The 19480-nt window shown below is 59.3% G+C and overlaps 1 protein-coding gene across 2 annotated transcripts; it reads right to left on the reverse strand.

The window, feature by feature from the left end:
- RPRD2 (regulation of nuclear pre-mRNA domain containing 2) lies at nt 1-19095 on the reverse strand. 2 transcript variants are annotated; one of them, XM_054177599.1, is made up of 11 exons: nt 18746-19095; nt 15487-15616; nt 14120-14220; nt 12812-12889; nt 10262-10314; nt 9176-9302; nt 8019-8194; nt 6247-6532; nt 5067-5342; nt 3826-4029; nt 1-2736 (listed from the first exon to the last, which is right to left on the reverse strand). In XM_054177599.1, the coding sequence occupies exons 1-11, from the start codon at nt 18963-18965 to the stop codon at nt 59-61; spliced, it is 4329 nt and encodes a 1442-aa protein (XP_054033574.1). In that variant the 5' UTR covers nt 18966-19095; the 3' UTR covers nt 1-58. The 2 variants fall into 2 exon arrangements, with proteins under 2 accessions (XP_054033574.1, XP_054033575.1); XM_054177600.1 differs by lacking the exon at nt 12812-12889.
- Nucleotides 19096-19480: the final 385 nt, after the last annotated feature.

Raw genomic sequence — 19480 nt, forward strand, 5'->3', positions numbered from 1 at the left:
TCCAAGTGAAAAAAAAAATAGCAACTCTGCTGCTCCAGCTGCAGCTAGCTCAGGAGCTTCAGTACCTGGGGGGGAAGAAGGGGCGTTTGGGGGCAAAGAAAGGAGCCCCCCCCCTGCCAAAGGGTGGCCGGGGCCGCTTCAGGCTATGGAAGGGGTCTCTGCTAACAAAAGGCTCCCGCGGCCTGAAGTCAGCGCGGGGGGTCCTGACCAGCACCGCCCCACCCCCGCGGCCGTCCCTGTGAGCCGGGGGGCCCATGGAATGGGCGGCCCCCAGCTGCTCCCTGGGCAGGGGAGTGAGCCCCACGGTCTCGCGGGAGCGGGACAGGGGGGCCGCGGCGTGGTCCCGCTGCTGGGGCTGCGCCGAGGGCTCCCGGGGGGCAGGGTGCACGGGGAAATGCTCTTTCATCGTCCCTTGGTGGTCCACCGCCAGGGGGGGGGGCGCGGGGAAGGGGGGGCCAGCGGCGCTGTGGTCCCCGCTTGGCGGCGGTTGGGCAGGGAAGGGGACCCCGGCGTGCTCCCCAGGGACAGGGGGCGGCGGGGGCGTGGGGAAGGGGACCCCGGCGTGCTCCACAGAAGGAGGAGGGGGGACGCCGAGGGGCAGGGAGAGGGGAGCAGAGGTTTCCTTCGAGAAAGGGTTGGTGTGATCCACCGACGGCATGCGGGGAGGGGGCACCGAGTGATCCCTCGGGAAGAGGCTGCCGTGGTCCTTGGCGGGGGGAGGGGGAGGCCCGGCGGGAGGCCCCACCGGCTCCCGGGAGAAGGGAGCGGGGTGCTCGATGGGGGGCGGCGCGAGGGGCGGCGGCAGGTGGTGCTCGAAGGCGGGGCTGAAGCTGTTGGTGCGGAAGTTGTTGACGCTCTCCTGGAAGGGGGCCACGTGCTCCTTGTAGGGCGCTGGGAACCCCCCCATGCCCGGCAGCTCCGCCGTGGCCGCGGGGCCGTTGTCGAAGGCACCTCCGCCGCTGCCCATCTCGAACCAGCCCGTGGCCGCGCGGCTCGCCTCTCGCCCGTGTCCTCTGTTCCCTTTGCCCAGCACCCGGATGGACTCCACAGTCTGGATGGGCTCCCCGGGCATGCCGCGGCTGGAGGCGTTGTGGTAGCCCAGGGTCTCGATGGGAGCCCCCTTCTCCTCCGTGCTGTCGGGCAGGTCCAGGCAGGAGGAGGAGACGCGGGTCTCGATGCGGTAGTGCTCCTCCGGCTCGCCCTTGGAAGCCCCGGGCAAGCTCACCCCGTCTCCAGAGCTGCTCTTGGACAGGGGGCCGAAATGTTTCTCCTCAGAGGGCTTCCGGGAGGCGTTTTTGAGCATGTTCTTGAACTCGATGGTGGAGGTGGCAGAGATGGAGGCAGCCAAGGACTTCTCCACGCCGGCCGCCGGCGCTCGGCCCGCGGGGCTGGAGAGGGCGTTCTGAGAAGAGAAAAGCGAGCGGTGGGGGAGCGCGTGGGGGGAGTCTGGGTACTGCTTCTGCGAGAGGCCAGAGTGCACCCCGGACTTGCTCAGGTTGTTGTGGTTGGAGTCTGGGGTGAAGAACACCTCGCTCTTGCTGGGCGAGGGGGAGCCGTCCGAGGTGGAGTCGCTGCCCCTCAGGCCGTAGCTGCCGTACATGCCGGGGGACGCCGCCAGCGGGTCGCAGCTCTCGCTCTGCTCCAGGATGGACCTCATGGCCTGGGGGAAGGAGGACTTCACCCCGAACTCCTGCGACCTCTGGCCGTAGCTGGACAGCACCGGCTGGTACTCGGCGGCGTCGGAGAGCTTGCTGGGTTTCAGGATGGACTTGGTTGGCTTCTTCTCCAGGTTCAGCATGGCCGAGGGCGGCGGGCCGGAGTAGTCGAAGTCGCGGTAGTCCTCGTCCTCCTGGAAGGAGGTGTCAGGGTAAAACTTCTCCTGGGAGGAGTCCATCCCCAGCGACGAGGGCATCTCCATGCTGTCTGCAGGCTGCTTGTAGAGGCCGGCTGGAGACTCTCTGCCCAGGCCGAAGGGCCGGTAGGCGTGCACGGAGTTGGGAAGCTCTTGGGAATATCCGTCGTCCCGGCTCTGCAGGGGCGACCTGGTGCTGCTGGGAGTCGAGGAGCCAGGGCTCATGATTTTGGAGAGCAGGGAGATGGTGTCGACGTTGCTGGAGGAGGGTTTGTCCATCATCTCGTCCTGGGTGGGCGTCCCGCTCCGCTCGTCCCGCACCGGCGTCCCGTCCACGTTGTCCAGGGAGGTGCTGGTGGGAGCACGCTGGAAGTCGGATGAGTGACTCTCTGTTGCGATGCTGGACCCTAAGCTGCTGAGGATGGGGATATTCAGGTTCAGGCCGCTGAACCCGGGGTTTCCCTTCAGGAAGTTGTGGATCTTCATCTCCAGGCTGGGAGAAGGGGGTTCAGATTCCAGCTTTGCTTTTGAAATCTCAGAGGACTGAGCCAAGGAGGTTTCCGTTGGCAGCAGGGACGAAGGGCTGGGAGGGTGGGAGCTGGGGAAGCCCAGGGAGTTGGCCGGCGGCTTAAAACCCGAGCTCGGCAGCCCTGGGGCGTGTCCAACAGAAGCCTTATTAACTGAAGTGGAGGAGACCTCAGCAGCAGATGAGTTTGGAGAGTAACCAAAACCTTTGGAAATGAAGGACTGAGGATTGGGAGGAACACTCCTGCCCTTCAGGCAAGGGACGGTCGTGTTGGCTGGCGAGGCCGAAGTGCTCTGCGGCGCGGCGTCGCTCGACTGAACGCTGTTTCCAGCCACGCTCTGCAGCAGGGATGACAGACCTGGAACAAACAGTGCTGGGCTCAGGCACTCAGCTTAAGAGAAGAGGCAACCCAAAGTGGGGCAGGAGGCATCTCCCGTGGGTCGCTGCCCCACAGGTTTTGCTCCTTATGTGGTGTTTTACCCGGGAAGACAATTGGGTTTGGCAGGGTGAAGGTTGAGGTCAGCGCCCAGCCAGGTGCAAGCTTTCACCAGAGGCTCAGGCTGGCCACAGAATCCTCAAATGGGTTGGGGTGGAAGGCACTTTGAAGGTCACCCAGCTCCAACCCCATGCCATGGGCAGGGACACCTCCCACCAGCCCAGGCTGCTCAAGGTCTCACCCAACCTGGCCTTCAACACCTCTAGGGAGGAGGCATCCTCAACCTCCCTGGGCAGCCTGCTCCAGGGTCTTCCCACCCTCACTCGAAAGAATTTCTTCCTAACCATCTCAGTCTCTGAATCTTCACTTGCCAGAGGTGAAAGAAACTCCAAATGAGTTTTTCTCCCTTCCTTTGGGGATCAGGATAAGCTCAGCAGCAGGTCTCAGCGTGGCCACTGCCACCAAATCCCCAGTTAAATCATCACAGAATCAATCAGGCTGCAAAAGACCTCAGAGGTCATCAAGTCCAACCTAACACCAAACACCTCCTGACAGCCAAACCATGGCTCCAAGTGCCACATCCAAGCTGCCTTTGAACACCTCCAGGGATGGGGACTCCACCACCTCCCTGGGCAGCACATCCCAAGGGCCAATTCCTCTTGCTGGGAAGAGCTTTCTCCTCACCCCCAAACTAAACTTCCCCTGGTGCAGCTTGAGGCTGTGTCCTCTTGTTCTGGTGCTGGGTACCTGGGAGCCCAACCCCCACCTGGCTACAACCTCCCTTCAGGGAATTGTGGAGAGCAATGAGGTCTCCCCTGAGCCTCCTCTTCTGCAGGCTAAGCAACCCCAGCTCCCTCAGCCTCTCCTCACAGGGCTGTGTTCCAGACCCCTCCCCAGCCTTGTTGCCCCTCTCTGGACACCTTTGAGGTGTCTCAATGTCCTTCTTAAGCTGAGGAGCCCAGACCTGGACACAGAAGTGGACAAGGGTTGCCTCAAAGCCCACCCCAGTACCTTGCAGTGCTGGTGCAGTCTGAGTCTGGGTTTTGGAGAGCGCAGACAAAATACTCTCAGGAGTTATTTCCACCTTGGAGAGAATATTTGCCAAGGGATTTGAAGGAGCAGATGGAGTCCCCATGATGGGAGTCTTCAGGCCACTTGTAAGAGCTGTGGGACTTGTTGGGGTTCCTGGAGAAGGTCTGGAGGCAGGGCTGACACCTAGGATGGAAGCAGACACCGCTCACGTAGGTTGTGTCATCAGGCTCCAGACACAACACAGGCAGAGCTCCAGAGGGCGAGAGAGGAGAGGCTCATGAAGCCAGCAGAGACTGAGCCACATCTCTGAAGCAGCAACTTATCCATGCAGAGGCCTGGCTAGGCTGAGAGCTAAGGGTGAGGAACTTCATGAAGATCAACCAGGACAAGTGGAGGGTTCTGCTCCTGGGGAGGAACAACCTCCCCAGGAGGACAGGTGAGGGGGTGACTGTCTGGGAAGCAGCTCTGCAGAGGACCTGGGAGTGCTGGGGGGCAACAAGCTGCCCATGAGCCAGCAAGGTGCCCTGGTGGCCAAGAGGCATTCAGAAGATTGTGGCCAGCAGGGCAAGGATCTTCTGCCCCTCTGCTCTGCCCTGGGGAGGCCTCGTCTGGAGTGCTGGGGCCAGTGCTGGGCTACCCAGTGGTAGAGAGACTGGGAGCTACTGGAGCGAGTCCAGGGGAGGCTGGGAAGCTGCTGAGGGGCCTGGAGCAGCTCTGTGAGGAGCAAAGGCTGAGAAGCCCTGGGGCTGAGAGCAGCCCCAGAGGGGATCGGAGCAATGCTCAGCAAGAGCTAAAGGCTGGGGGGCAAGAGGCTGGGGCCAGACTCTGCTCAGTGGTGCCCAGGGACAAGACAAAGGGCAAGGGGCACAAACTGCACCCCAGGAGGTTGGAGCTGAGCAGGAGGAGAAAGTTGTTTGGTATGAGGCTGCTGGAAGCCTGGAGCAGGCTGCCCAGAGAGGCTGTGGAGTCTCCTTGTCTAGAGAGCTTCCAGCCCCTCCCTGGCTATTGTGCTCCTGGGCAACCTGCTGTGGGTGCCCTGCTGGAGCAGGGGGGCTGGGGGAGATGATGTGCAGGGGTCCCTTCCCACCCCACCATGCTGGGATTCGAGGACTTAAGCATGAACTCATTCATCTTTATTTTGAGACAATTCAAGCTTTAAGAGGTTACAAACCAGAACTCAAGGGGTTAGCCCCAGGGCTGGGGAGAGCCTCAGCACTCACCTGTGTTCTTCATTACAGAAGTTAAACTGCTGAGGATGGAACTGATCTTGGCCAGGTCCACATTGGCCAGGTTGGGCAAGGCCAGTGCTGGTGAGGGAGGGATGGGCACCGTGCCTGCTGCCTTCGGAGCCGGAGGGGTTGCAGGGGTCGGGGCAGGCATCGTCACTGTCACTGAGGTGGTGCCAGCTGCTGTGCTTGAAGGAACCACTTTGGGGACACTTTCAGCCTTGGTGGGCACTGCAGCTGGTGCTGTCTGCTTCTCCTTCCTCTCTTCCACTGCATCAAGAGAGAACGAGAGCAGCACTGTCAGTCAAGAATGGCTTTGGCTGCAGGATTTCAGCAGGATCCTCATCCCCTGGCCTGTCTGATCCCCACAGCCTGAGCAGCACTCTGGCAGATGGCAACCACCATGGTCACATTGGGATGTTCCTGCTGTTTTCAGGGCAGAAGATCAAAAGATGAGCTGGCAATGGTTGTGTGCAGCCCAGAAGGCAACCATGTCCTGGGCTCCATCAAAAGCAGTGTGACCAGGGAGGGGATTCTGTCCCTCGGCTCTGCTGAGACCACACCTGCAGCACTGCTTCCAGTTCTGCTGCCTGACCCCCACCAAAGACATGGAACTGTTGGAGAGGGTCCAGAGGAGGCCACAAAGATGATCAGAGGCTGAAGAACTTCCCCTATGTGGACAGGCTGAGGGGGCTGGGGCTCTTCAGCCTGGAGAAGGCTCCAGGGAGACCTCAGAGCAGCCTTCCAGTGCCTGAGTGGGCTACAGCAGAGCTGTGGAGAGACTTTTGACAAGGGCTGGGAGTGACAGGATGAGGGACAATGGCTTTGAGCTGGGAGAGAGGAGACTGAGACTGGAGAGGGGAAAGAAATTCTTGACGGTGAGAGTGGGGAGACCCTGAAACAGGCTGCTCAGGGAGGCTGTGGCTGCCCCCTCCCCTGCAGGTGGTTGAGGCCTTGAGCAGCCTGGGCTGGTGGGAGGTGTCCCTGGGCATGGCAGGGGGTTGGAACTGGATCATCTTTGAAGCCCCTTCCAACCCAACCCATTCCATGAGCGTGTGGAAGGCCAACGGCAGCGCCAGTTCCCAGCCCGACATGACCGCAGCCCAAGCACGGCTGGAAAGGGGCCCTGTCCCCTCCATGTCCCTTCCACCCTGCTGCCCCCCACAGCACCTACCAATGATTTTGGAGCTGTCATCCTCCACATCAGAGAGCTCCATGTCCTCCACATCCCGGTTGTCCGTCACGGCCTCCGGAGAGCCTGGCTTGCGGCCTGCCCCCGCCGGAGACCGCGAGGCCTCCTCCTCCCCCATCCCCTGGAACGGGGACTCGGAGCCCGTCGGGGATGGGGCATCCATGCTGGGGGAAGGGACAGGAGACTCCTCTGGGTCAGGAAGGGTGGCCTTCAGCTGGTCCAGCTTCTTCTTCAGGTTGCTCACTCGGTTAGCAAACGTCTTATAGGCCTGGAAGGCAAAGGCATGGGGCTGAGCGGCTCTGCCAGGAGCAGAGGGTGCCTCAGGCACCTCCCTGAAGAAGCTTCCTCTGCACTCCTGATCATTTGCAGGTCCTGCCTCTCCAACCTGATCTCCTTCTATCCTGCCTGCTGGATGTGGTCTGCCTGGACTTCAGCAAGGCCTTTGCCACCATCCCCCACAGCAAACTGCTGGCCAAGCTGTCAGCCCCTGGCTGGGGCAGCAGCTCTCTGAGCTGGGTTAGGAACTGGCTGGAGGCTGAGCCCAGAGAGTGGTGGTGCATGGAGCCACAGCCAGCTGGCAACCAGGCACCAGTGGCATCCCCCAGGGATCAGTGCTGGGCCCCAGCCTCTTTAACATCTTCACTGAGGATCTGGAGGAGGGGATGGAATCAGTCAGCAGCACATTTGCAGCTGACACCAAGCTGGGAGCAGAGGTTGGGCAGTTAGAGGGCAGAAGGGCTCTGCAGAGGGACCTTGCCAGGCTGGGCAGAGCCCAACAGGATGGCATCCAACAAGTCCAAGTGCCAGGGGCTGCACTTTGGCCACAACAACCCCAGGCAGAGCTACAGGCTGGGGGCAGAGTGGCTGAGAGCTGCCAAACAGAGAGGGACCTGGGGGTGCTGATTGACAGCTGCCTAAACATGAGCCAGCAGTGTGCCAAGGGCATCCTGGCCTGCATTAGGAATAGTGTGGCCAGCAGGAGCAGGGAGGTCATTGTGCCCCTGGACTCAGCATTGGTTAGGCCACACCTTGAGTCCTGTGTCCAGTTCTGGGCCCCTCAGTTTAGGAAGGACATTGAGAGACTTGAAGGTGTCCAGAGAAGGGCAACAAGGCTGGGGAGAGGCCTTGAGCACAGCCCTGTGAGGAGAGGCTGAGGGAGCTGGGGTTGCTTAGCCTGGAGGAGGCTCAGGGGAGACCTCATTGCCCTCTACAACTACCTGAAGGGAGGTTGTAGCCAGGAAGGGTCTCTTCTCTCTAGCAACCAGCACCAGAACAAGAGGACAGAGTCTCAAGCTGTGCCAGAGGAAGTTTAGGCTGGAGGTGAGGAGAAATTTCTTCCCAGAGGGAGCTGTTAGCCATTGGGATGTGCTGCCCAGGGAGGTGGTGGAGTCCCCATCCCTGGAGGTGTTCAAGAGGGGATTGGATGTGGCACTTGGTGCCATGGTTTGGTCATGAGGTCTGTGGTGCCAGCTTGGACTCGATGATCTTTGAGGTCTCTTCCAACCTTGGTGAGACTGTGATACCTCATCTGCACCCTGTGAGGCCTCTGCAGTTAGGAGCTCAGCCTTCCAGGGTGCCTTGCACACAAAGGAAGGGGAAGCTAGACCTTCTCCCAGCGACTCCAAACTGTTCTCACTCTGCTCTCTGCCAAGCAGGCTGCTGCTGCTTTGGGGCCTGGACTCTCTTGGGTGCTGGGGCTGAATGCTTTCTTTGTTTCCCTCCAGTTCTCATGCACCTAGGACAAGGGTACTCACATTTGCTACCACCTTGACCTCCTTGTACTGTGCCTCATAGAAGATGCCAGCATTCTCCAGAGCCTCTGTGAGTGAGGGCCCATTCTTCACTTGCTTGTCCAAGCCATTCACAAACTCCTCCAGCTTTGAACTGGCTTCCTCAAACTCCTTGGAGAACTTCTTGCCTCCTGTTTTGTCTGCAAGGAGATTTTAACAGCACAGGTCAGGAAGCTGCCCAGTGGGAAACCAGCTCCAGCAGCAAGCCCCCTCCCCACCCCCAGCAGCACCAAGGGGCAAGTTCCAGGTTCCAAGAGTTCCTAAGGCCTTGGGGGTTGCCATCTGTGAGTTACCCTCACTGCCCACACCCATTTCCCAAGGCTGCACTCCTGGATTCCTCAGCACAATTCCACTTCCTCTGAAGATGGAATTGTGGCCCCAGTGGTCTGCTGGAGGCATTCAGGGAGGCCAAGGGAGGTTCTCCTGCCCCTCTGCTCTGCCCTGGGGAGGCCTCATCTGGAGTGCTGGGGCCAGTTCTGAGCTTCTCAGCTGCAGAGGGCCTGGGAGCTACTGGAGTGAGTCCAGGGGAGGCTGGGAAGATGCTGAAGGGGCCTGGAGCAGCTCTGGGAGGAGCAAAGGCTGAGAGGCCTGGGGCTGAGAGCCTGGAGAAAAGCAGCCCCAGAGAAGATCTGATCAAAGCTCAGCAAGAGCTAAAGGGGCTGTGGGGGGCAAGAGGCTGGGGCCAGACTCTGCTCAGTGGTGCCCAGGGACAGGGCAAGGAGCACAAACTGCACCCCAAGAGGTTGGAGCTGAGCAGGAGGAGAAAGTTGTTTGGTGTGAGGGTGCTGGAGGCCTGGAGCAGGCTGCCCAGAGAGGTTGTGGAGTCTCTTTGTCTGGAGAGCTTCCAGCCCCTCCCTGGCTATTGTGCTCCTGGGCAAGCTGCTGTGGGTGCCCTGCTGGAGCAGGGGGGCTGGAGGGGATGATCTCCATGAGGAGGTTCAAATTAACATTTGGAGACTGAAGAGTCAGATGAACATTTGGAGCTTGCAGGCTCCTGCTGGGTGGTTCTTAACCACACTGTGACATGCTGGCTTTCACAGGCAGAGCCTGAGACCCAGGAGCTCCTGAAACTTCCTACTGCCACCCTCCTTTGAGCAGGTTGGGCTTTGGGATGTCTTTACCTTTGAGGCATTTCAGTGTTTCTGTGCTGCACACATCCACCCTCATGGTGGAGAGCTGCTTCTCTTTCAGCTCAATCTGATCCTCTGAGCGTTTGTACAACAGCAACTCATCAATCAGAGACTGGGGCTGCAAAACAAACCACACAGGAAAAGCATCCTCAGCACATTCCCTGGAAGAGTTAATGGCCAAAGCAAGCTGAGGGCGAAGAGGAGAGCAGAAGGGAAGCCCTCTGGATTGGTTTTTAACCCCCAAGGTGAACAGAGCAGTGGGCTCAGGCAAGGGCAGGGCTGCAGTGCACAGGAAATCAGGGTTTGGGTTGAAGGGACCTTCAGAGCTCAGCCAACCCAAGCCCCTGCAGTCAGCAGGGACATCCCCAGCCAGAGCAGGTTGCTCAGAGCCCCAGCCAGCCTGAGCTGGAATGGTTCCAGGGATGGGGCTTGTGGGAGGTGACCTCAAACGGTCACAGGGCTTCTACCACCTCCCTGGGCAGCCTGGGACAGGCTCTCACCACCCTCAGAGTAACAAATGTCTTCTACTGAGTGAAACAAAGGAGATGTGGCCCCTGGGGACACAGTTTAGTGGTCATGGAGGTATTGGGTAGAAGGTTGGATGCTTCCACTTGCAGACCTGGAGCAAGTCCAGGGGAAACTGCAAGGGTGAGCCAAGGGCTGCAGCACCTCTGCTGAGGCCAAGCTGAGGGAGCTGGGGTTGGTCAGTGTGGAGAAGGGAGGACTCTGGGGGGACCTTAGAGCTGCTTCCAACCCCTGAAGGGATCCTACAGGAAGGCTGCAGAGGGATTTTTCATGAGGGAGTCTAGAGACAGGCCAAGGGGGAAGGGTTTGAAGCTGAGGCAGAGCAGGGTTAGAGTGGAGCTAAGGGAGAAGTTCTTCAGTGTCAGGGTGGTGAGACTCTGGAACAGGCTGCCCAGGCAGGTTGGCTGCCTCCTCCCTGGGGCTGTCCAAGGCCAGGTTGGATGAGGCCTTGAGCAGCTGAGTCTAGCTGAGAGGTGTCCCTGCCCTTGGTGGGGTGGGGAGGTTGGAGCTCTCTGAGGGCTCCTCCAATCCTCTAAGGACTCCAGGACTTACTCTGAATTCAGCAACAATCTTGGACTTCAGAGCAGCTTTTGGGTTCGTGGATGCTGTTGGAATGAAGACAGAAGACAAATGATCAGGACCCTGAGGGACCCAACCCTGGCTGCAGAGAAGTCACAAAAGAGCATTTCTGGTAACAACTACTTAGCCTAACCCAACAGAAGACTTGCAGGGCTGCTGTCACTCCTGACACTTCCCCCTTCACAGAGCTGTGCCTCAGTGCTCTGGCTGTTAGCTGGGTGGGAGGTGGTCACAACCCCCATCCCCCACCCCCCCCAGATGATCCTCCTGCCTTCAGTGAGGGCTGCAGGAATGTGCTGTGCTCCACAGGGCAGGCCAGGCCCTGCAAGGCTCCATCTAACAGCTTTACCCCAGCAGCTAACACCTCTCTAGGAGGAGACTTCCTGAGAGCTGACCCAGCCCACAGCTCCCTTTGGATGGGGTCTCCCCTCTGGTCCTTCCCAGGCTTAACCACACTCTCAGCCTTAAACTCTCACACATCTGCTCTGGTAGGCAGCTCAGAGAGGTGGGGGAATGGATCCCACTGTCAAGAGATACTAAATCCATTGGGCTGGGGACAGGGCAGGAGCAAAGAAGCCTGAGGGGAGACCTTCTGGCTCTCTACAGCTCCCTGAAATGAGGCTGGAGCCAGCTGGGGTTGGGCTCTTCTCCCAAGGAATAAGTGACAGGAGAGGAAATGGCCTCAAGTTGCCCCAGGGGAGGTTGAGGCTGGACATGAGAAGAAACTTCTTGACTGAAAGGCTTCTCAAAGCCTGGAACAGGCTACCCAGGGAGGTGGCTGAATCCCCATCCCTCGAGGGGTCTCAAAGCCACAGAGCTGTGGTGCTGAGGGCCATGGCTGAGCCCCAGCCTTGGTGAAGTCAGAGAAGAGTTGGACTGGATGAGCTTAAAGGGCTTCTCCAAGCCAAGCCAACCCCTTCTAGGAGAGCATTTGCTAAGTGAACCACCCAAGCCCCTTCAGCCATGCTGAGCACAACCTGTTTGTGTTTGGGAGAGCAGCTCCTGCTGCTAAGCCAAGCAACAAAAGCCTCCAAACCCTTTTGTCCATCACCTGGACTCAGCACTCCTGAGCACATCTCACACCTAAGGTTTTTCCACCACCTGGCTTTAGAGACCACTCAAGGCTTTAGGGTGTGAGGACATCAGGCAGATCTGGACATGACAAAGGTGTTTCCTGCTAAGGCTCTGCTCTCAGATGCCAAAGTTCTTTATCTGCACTGCCAGCTTCCAGTTTGCTTTGCTCTTAGCACCTGGGTTGCTGCTGCTGCTGTGTTCCTGAGCACAAAGGTGCTGCCACAGCACCTGTGTCTGTGTCTTCTCTCCAGCTCTCACCAGCCTAAGGCCAATTCCAAGAGGTGCCACCAGCTCTTTCCTCTACTCTCCACAACCTCCTTGCTCATATTTAGTTGTTTGGGGTTTTTTTTTTTCCACTTCATTGCTTTAAAAAGTGGCTCTTGAGCCACAACTCCTTGGTGCTTTACAGTTTTAGCCTGGAAGGGCTTTGACAAGCCTGGAAGGGGCTCTGCAAGGCTGGAAAGGCTTTGACAAGCCTGGAAGGGGCTCTGCAAGGCTGGAAAGGCTTTGACAAGCCTGGAAGGGGCTCTGCAAGGCTGGAAAGGCTTTGACAAGCCAGCCTGGAAGGGCTTTGACATGCCTGGAAGGGGCTCTACAAGGCTGGAAAGGCCTTGCCAAGCCAGCCTGGAAGGGGCTCTGCAAGCCAGCCTGGAAGGGGCTCTGCAAGCCAGCCTGGAAGGGGCTCTGCAAGCCAGCCTGGAAGGGGCTCTGCAAGCCAGCCTGGAAGGGGCTCTATAAGGGTGGAAAGGCCTTGCTAATCCAGCCTGGAAGGACTTTGTCAAGCCTGGAAGGGGCTCTACATGGCTGGAAAGGTCTTGTTAAGCCAGCCTGGAAGGACTTTCACAAGCCTGGAAGGGGCTCTGCAAGCCAGCCTGGAAGGGGCTCTAGAAGGCTGGGAAGGCCTTGCCAAGCCAGCCTGGAAGGGCTTTGACAAGCCTGGAAGGGGCTCCATAAGGGTGGGAAGGCCTTGCTAATCCAGCCTGGAAGGACTTTGACAAGCCTGGAAGGGGCTCTAGAAGGCTGGGAAGGCCTTGCCAAGCTAGCCTGGAAGTGCTTTTGACAAGGCTGGAAGGGGCTCTGCAAGCAAGCCTGGAAGGGGCTCCAGAAGGCTGGGAAGGCCTTGCCAAGCCAGCCTGGAAGTGCTTTTGACAAGGCTGGAAGGGGCTCTGCAAGCAAGCCTGGAAGGGGCTCTAGAAGGCTGGGAAGGCCTTGCCAAGCCAGCCTGGAAGTGCTTTTGACAAGGCTGGAAGGGGCTCTGCAAGCAAGCCTGGAAGGGGCTCTAGAAGGCTGGGAAGGCCTTGCCAAGCCAGCCTGGAAGGACTTTAGCCAAGCCTGGAAGATGTGTGCTGCTGGCTGCTGATTTCTCCAGGCACTGTGGCCAGCCTGGGGCCAGCCTCTCTCCTGCCCTTTCCACACCAGGTCAGAGAGTTCCCATCATTGGTTCCTTACTTTGTGCTTTCTTCCACGGCTTATTCGGTTGTTTGTTCAGAGTTTCTTTCAGCTGCTTCTGAGTTTTGAAAGTGGTACCTGGAAAACATTTCAGTGTCTTTTGTTTTTGGCAGTCTGGCATGAAGGGGAGGGAAATTCCTTTTAAGAAACCTCTGGGTTTGTGTGCTTGGGGGTTTGGGGGTGGGGTTTGGTTTTGCCCCTTTCTGTTTTGGGTGCCAGACAGTCAAGAGTGAACAGAAATTTGCTTTAAAATGCCTTGACCAACTTCCTGTGGTGAGCTTGCTGGATGCCCAAGAGAACCTGAAGTTTACTCAGGAATGCAGCAACCTGCTGGGTGGTCTTCCAGTTTTAAATCAAGTTTCTGTTTGCCCTTAGCACTGAGAGAGTTCAAAACAAAGCACAGTCATGAGGAGAACAACACAAAGGGAGGAGGAGGGAGAAAAGAAACCCCACAAAGCCAACAACAGAAATGAACCCCACACCACTCAGCTCTTGCAGCAGGGCTCCCCAGGCCAAGCCTTTCAGCTCCTCAAGCATCTGCTTGAGGAGGGACTGGAAGGGGGGTTTGGGTTGGTTTCCAAGGGACACAAATCAGGCATTTCAGGACACACACCTGAACCTCACTGCTCCCCATGCAACACCCAGCTGAAGCCTTTCCACCTGCCACAGCCTGGAGCTCAGACCTTGCCTCTCTCCTGCCTCTCAAGAGCCACCTGTGAGGACCTCCTGAAGCACCTTCAGCTCCCAGTGGTGTGACCAAGTGAAGCAAAACCCTGGACTCCTTCCCTTGGAGTATTTGAGTATCGGCTCCCAGCTGGGCTGGGCTCCCTCTGGCTGCTCCCAGGCCGCTTGGGCTTTGAAGCAGAGTTCAGAAGGTACTCAAGGACCCTTTCCCCCTCCAGTTTTGCTTCCAGCCTCTTTCCTACTCCACCACCAACTGATTGCTGAAGTGGAACTCAAAGGCAGAGAGCCATGGACCCCAAGAGGCAGGGACACAAGGCCTTGACCCAGGCACCTTGTTCAGGGCCTTGGAGGAGCACTTTTCCCCTCGTGTTCTGTTGACTCTCAGCTGGAACTACTCCAGCTCATGTGAAAGGAGGCAGAGCTGGCTTTGGAGAGGCACAACAGCTGTGAATTCAGATGGCTCAGGTAAAGCAGCTCACTGCTTTAAAGCCTGGGCTGGCTGTAAAGGCAGGAAGCACAGACAAGCAGGTGAAAACTCCTCTCACTCAGTGACTCCAGGGACATTTTTGTGCCACCACCCAGGTTGGTTTGCAAGGGGAGAAATGCAAAGGGTGAACAACTTACTCAGAGCTTCTTTCAGGGCCAAAATGGTCTCCTCAGGGTACACATTTCTGTCCTCCCAGATTTTGAAGATCCTTTCAATAGATTTGGAGACAGATGGATCCCTAAAAGAGAAGAGCACAGCTGGTGGGCTTTTTCTTTTGCCCCTGCTTGTGATTCTGGAATGGATAACCCCAGAGGGAATGGATTGAAGCTCAAGGAGGGTAGAGTTAGACTGAATATCAGGAAGACATTCTGGAGAGTGAGAGTGGGGAGAGCCTGGCACAGGTTGCCCAGGAAGGCTGTGGCTGCCCCCTCCCTGGAGGTGTTCAAGGCCAGGCTGGATAAGGCCTTGAGCAGCCTGGGCTGGTGTGAGGTGTCCCTGCCCATAGCAGGGGGTTGGAACTAGATGAACTTTATGGTCCCTTCCAACCTCAACCATTCTGTTAACCTATGACTGCTCAGAGGACTCCAGCTCAGGATCACAAACTCTTAACTGGAAAGCAGAGCTGCTCCCTGTGGGATCTGGGTAGCAGCTGGCACCATGGCCAAGCTCAAAACCCCAGAGCAAAGCAGCTGCACCACAACCTTCAGCAGCACCTTGCAGGGAAGGTGCTTCACAGAACCATTTGGGTCAGGAGGGACTTTCACCAAGACCACCTGAACCCTTGGACCTGCTGGAGCAGGTCCAGAGGAGGCTCACAAAGATGATCAGAGGGCTGGAGAAGCTCTCATACAAAGACAGGCTGTTCAGCCTGGAGAAGAGGAGGCTCCAGGGAGAACCCCTAGGGCTACATTTCAGTATCAGAAGGAGCCCTACAGCAGAGGCTGTTCAGAAGGGCTTGGAGTGACAGCACAAGGGGCAGAGGTTTGAAACTGGAGCAGGGGAGGTTTAGGTTGGACATCAGAAGGCAGCTCTGCACAGTGAGGGTGGGGAGACACTGGAAGAGGCTGCCCTGTGAGAGCTGGCTGCCTTCAGCAGAACTATTTTGGCAGCGCTGCAGTCAGCCAGCAGCTCACAGAGGGATCAGCCTGGCATCTGCAACGCTCATCCTCGTGGTGGACCACAAAGATGTCCTCCTTGTTTACAGCCCTCTCTGCTGGGAGGGTTTCCCTGAGTCTCCCCCCTGTCCCCTCCCAGCAGCAGCACAAGCCTCTGGTGCCTGCACACCACAAGCTCTGCCCCTTCCCCTCGTCCCAGGATGACCTCCCCCCACCCCGCTGTGAATGAACCCTCTCCACCCCAGCCCCGGGCACAGCCCTCGTGGAGAAGCTCAAGCCCAACGCTCCAACCTAAGTTCTGCTGAGGTTTCTGCAGAGCCTGGAGCTGTCAGAAGGTGAATTCCCACCCTGGAGGGCCAGCCAGGCTCTCTCCCTGCTCTGTCACTTACTTCACCAGCGAGGCTGCCTCCGGGAGCACCTCGGCGAAGGTGTCGCGGAAGACGATGGCGTTCTTCCTCTTGCAGTTCTGTATCACGTCGTTGGCCAGGTAGAAAAGGTTCAGCCGATGAGGAAAGGCAGCTGAAGACAGAGAGGAAGGTCAAGACTCACCAAGCAGAAGCAGTCCCACCAGCCAGCTCTTGGGAACAACACCTGAAGGGCCTGGCTTGGGAGGGTTTGCGGCGCTCCCGTCGACGGAGCGCCCCGAGGCGAGGCCGAAGAGCGAAGGCTCGAGAGGAAATCCCCTTGGGAAACGTCTCCAGGTCTTCCCAAACCAAAAAGGTTTGGTAGCATCAAGCCCTGACTCTGGGCTGGGCATGGAAAGGACCCCAAAAAGCCCCTGTGCCTGCATCCTGAAAGGGCAGCTCACAGCCAGAGCGAGCAGCATCGCCCACAGCAGGAGCTCAGACACAAACCAGCACCAGCTTCTGACGGGGAGCAGCTCCAGAGCGTGGCTCTGCTCTGCTTGCCCAAGCTCCAGCATCACCCCTTGGGTTCCTGACTCAGAGCCATCACTCACTCAATGGTTCAGGGACCACTTACTCACACTTTCTAAAAGCCACCACCTAGAGCTGACCCTTTGCTTAAGCTGTGAGGGCTTAAAATGGTCTCTGGGACAGGCAGCGCTACCAGGGAGCTGGCTGCAGGTAGGAGAGAGACCTCCAGAGCCCTTCAGACACCTCCTGCTAATTAGCCAAGGTTTATCAACATATCCACTAAGTGCTGGCAGCTCCTCAGACTCAGCTGCCTGGATGGTCCACCCCCAATGTGTGATTTCAAACCACTTTTTGTGAGGCACACAAACCCCAGAGCCGAGCTGGGAAGGGAGCCTCAAGATCACCTCCTGCCAAGCAGCTTGCCCCGGGCCGGGGGCAGGGACACCTTCCACCAGCCCAGGCCCCATCCAACCCTGACTGCCAGCTTGGGAGCCACCAAAGCTTCTCTGAGCAGCCTGCTCCAGTGTCTCACCACCCTCAGAGGGAAGAATTTCCTCCTGTTTCACCTCAGCCCAGCTTTTTCCAGGCTGAAGCCATCTCCCCTCAGCCTGTCCTTGGCACAGAGTCACTTTAGTGGCCCTGGGTCAATGGCTGGACTCAGGTGACCTTGGGTGGTCTTTTCCAACCCAAACCACTCTATGGTTCTATTAAAAAACCCCACAACCCCCAAACAATCAAAATCCAACACCTTTGGGTCCAAGATCCACTTTGGGCAAGGGATTCTAACCACAGCATGCAGCTGCTGCTGCCTGAGGGCTGCTCTTGGCCTGTCCTGGCTTAAACCAGAGAGAAAACATCCACAAGGCTTCGTAGCTGAACCCAGCCCAGCCTCTTGCTCAGCCCCAGGACCACCACCAGCCTGTGCACAACAAGTCCAGCTTCACTCACATGGGGACACCACCACCACATGGGTGGAAGCTGTGAGGTCTTGGAGGCAAAGAATGGGGAAAGGAAGGGAAAAGCAGGGGGGGGAAAAACCAACACCACTCAAGTGGGAAGTCATGAACTCAGCAGGGGCTGGGGTACAGCAGCATCATGGCCACTGTCAGGGGTTGGGACAGGTGGGACCTTGGGGGAGATGTGCAAGGAGGAACTTAGACAAGCATTGAGAGGGGAGCTTTGTGAGGGCTGCACCAGGAAAGCCCTGAAGGGCTCATGACAAAACAAACCCAGAGGTCCAGGCTGGTACCAAGAGCTCAGGCACAGGAGCTGACAGCCCAGGAATGGACACAGACAGGCAAGGAAGGGACAAAGCATCAGGTGGGAGCAACTAAACAACTCCTGTGGAGAAGGGAAGGTAGGGGCAGTACCAAAGCAGCTTCTCTGGAAGCTCAGCTGAGTGTCAGCCATGGAGAAGGGGCAGGAGGGCAGGGAAGAAGAGTCCCTGCTCTAGGAGCCAGTGGCCAGGCAAAGCGAGGACCTGTTCCAAGGCACAGGCAGGGATGGAGCAGCTGCCTTGGGCTGAGCCTGACCTACAGTGAGGTTCAAGAGGTGCCAGAATGGCAACTGTGACAAAGGACACAAAGTCCAGAGGCATTCTCACCTCCCAAGGCCAGACAGGAGCTGGATTTAGTTTGGAGGGGGAGTGTGCAAGGCAAGAGGGAGGAGAAGAGGGAGAACAGCCCCACAGAACCCTCCTGGTGAAGAGGGCTGCCAGAGGGTTTCCAGCAGAGGTGGAAAACAACGGCAAGGCAAGATGGACCAGGGCCAGCTTCTCCCCACCAGCAGGTGGGTATGGACCAGAGAGCAGCCCTCAAGCTCTTACCTTACTCTAATCATGCAGGGCATGGACAGGAGAAAACACTCATCAGAATCGGGGGAGGACCCTGCAAGAAGGACCCTGACAGAGGACAGCAACTAGCCCAAAGTTCACAAAAGCCTAAGCACAAAGCTAGGCTCCGGGGTGGGCACAGCACCTTGGCCTTCCTGCAAAGCTCCCACGACAGCAGGGCAAAACCTTCCCGCGGCAGCAGACCAGCAGAGGGAACACCACCGTGTTTACACACAACAGCCCCCGAGGTTTCCCACCCCTGGGTCACCACAGCGTCACCAAAACCCTGGCCCCCAGCGCTTCCGACTGCCCACAACAGGCTGCTGTGCCCAGGGAAGGGAGCACGGCAGGCCCCTGCCCCTGCAGCGCGGGCAGCATCGCTGCCTGCGCCCTCTCCCCGGCTCTCAAAGCAGCGTTTAGGGAGAGCCTAGAGGACCACAAGCAGAATCCAAGGGGATGAAGGTGCAGGCACGCAGCTTGGGGTTGGCTAAGGGCGACGAGGTGATGCTGAGGAGCAACCCCGGGACCGCGCAGGGCTGACAGATCCCCGAGCGCTCGGAGAGCAGCAGCAGATTTCAGCTCCCTGCTCGACGTCGGGTCCAAACCCTCCAGCACGGCCACACACGCCGCCCCCCATCTCCCCTCCCCACCGCGGACCCCTAACTGCAACCAGTGGCGGCCGACAGCCTCGGCTCCGGCCGTGACAGGCACGGGGTGAAGCGGGACGGGGGGTCGCGGGCACACGGACGAGCACCTGCCCGAGCGGGAGGGACGGTGCCCGGCTGTCGCTCCCGTGTCGTCCCACCCAGACTCCACGGTCGCCGCTGCCGGTCTCTTCCCTGGCTCCAGGGCCCTCGGGTCCCGGTGTCGTCGGGTCCCGGTGTCGTCGTGTCCCGTCCCGCCTCCCCGCCCCCCCCCCGCCCGCCTGGGCCCCGCACTCACAGCGACGCAGCCACTTCATCCAGTGGTAGACGATGGTGTTGTGGTGCCGCTTGTTCTCCAGGCACCAGGAGGAGAGGCCCTGGATGGACTCCATCGTGTTGGTTACCGCCTGCAGCTTCCTGTCGAGCGAGGCCTCCAGCGCGCCGGCCGAAGACGAGGAGGCGGCGGCCGAGGAGGAGGAGGAGGAGGCCCGGCCGCCGCCTCCGCCGCCCGCCGCCATCTTCCCGCCCTGCTCGCCCAGCCGGGCCGCACGGACGGCGGCGGCGACGGCGGCGGCGCGACTCTCCCCGCTCCGCTCTCAGCCCGGCGGGGCCTACGCGGCGGATCCTCAGGAGAAGAAGAAGAAGAAGGAGGAGAAGAAGGAGGAGGAGGAGACGACGGCGACCGGGCCCTCCGCTGCGGTGGGGCGGGGAAGCGGCGGCCGCGCTACGCCGGGCCGAGGGAGAGACGGCGGGAAGCGGCGCCCGCCGTCAGCGCGACCTTTCGGCGGCCTGAACGCGTAGGGCCCCGTCCCGCTGGCTCGGGAGGCGGCGGCTGACGGCGCGGTCACCGGCCGGCCCCCCCCGCGCGCAGCGCCCGCCCCCCCGCCGCCATTTTGTGCCGGGCTACCCCTCACACGGGACGCGGCGGAGCCTCCCCCGCGCCCGCCGCGCCTGCGCCGGGCCCCGCGCGCGCCTGCGCCGGGCCCCGCCCGCGCACGCGCCCCGCGCCGCCCCGCCCGCGCACGCGCCCCGC

This window comes from Dryobates pubescens, chromosome 41 (genome assembly GCF_014839835.1).
Source record: "Dryobates pubescens isolate bDryPub1 chromosome 41, bDryPub1.pri, whole genome shotgun sequence".
In the NCBI taxonomy this organism is placed as follows: domain Eukaryota; kingdom Metazoa; phylum Chordata; class Aves; order Piciformes; family Picidae; genus Dryobates; species Dryobates pubescens.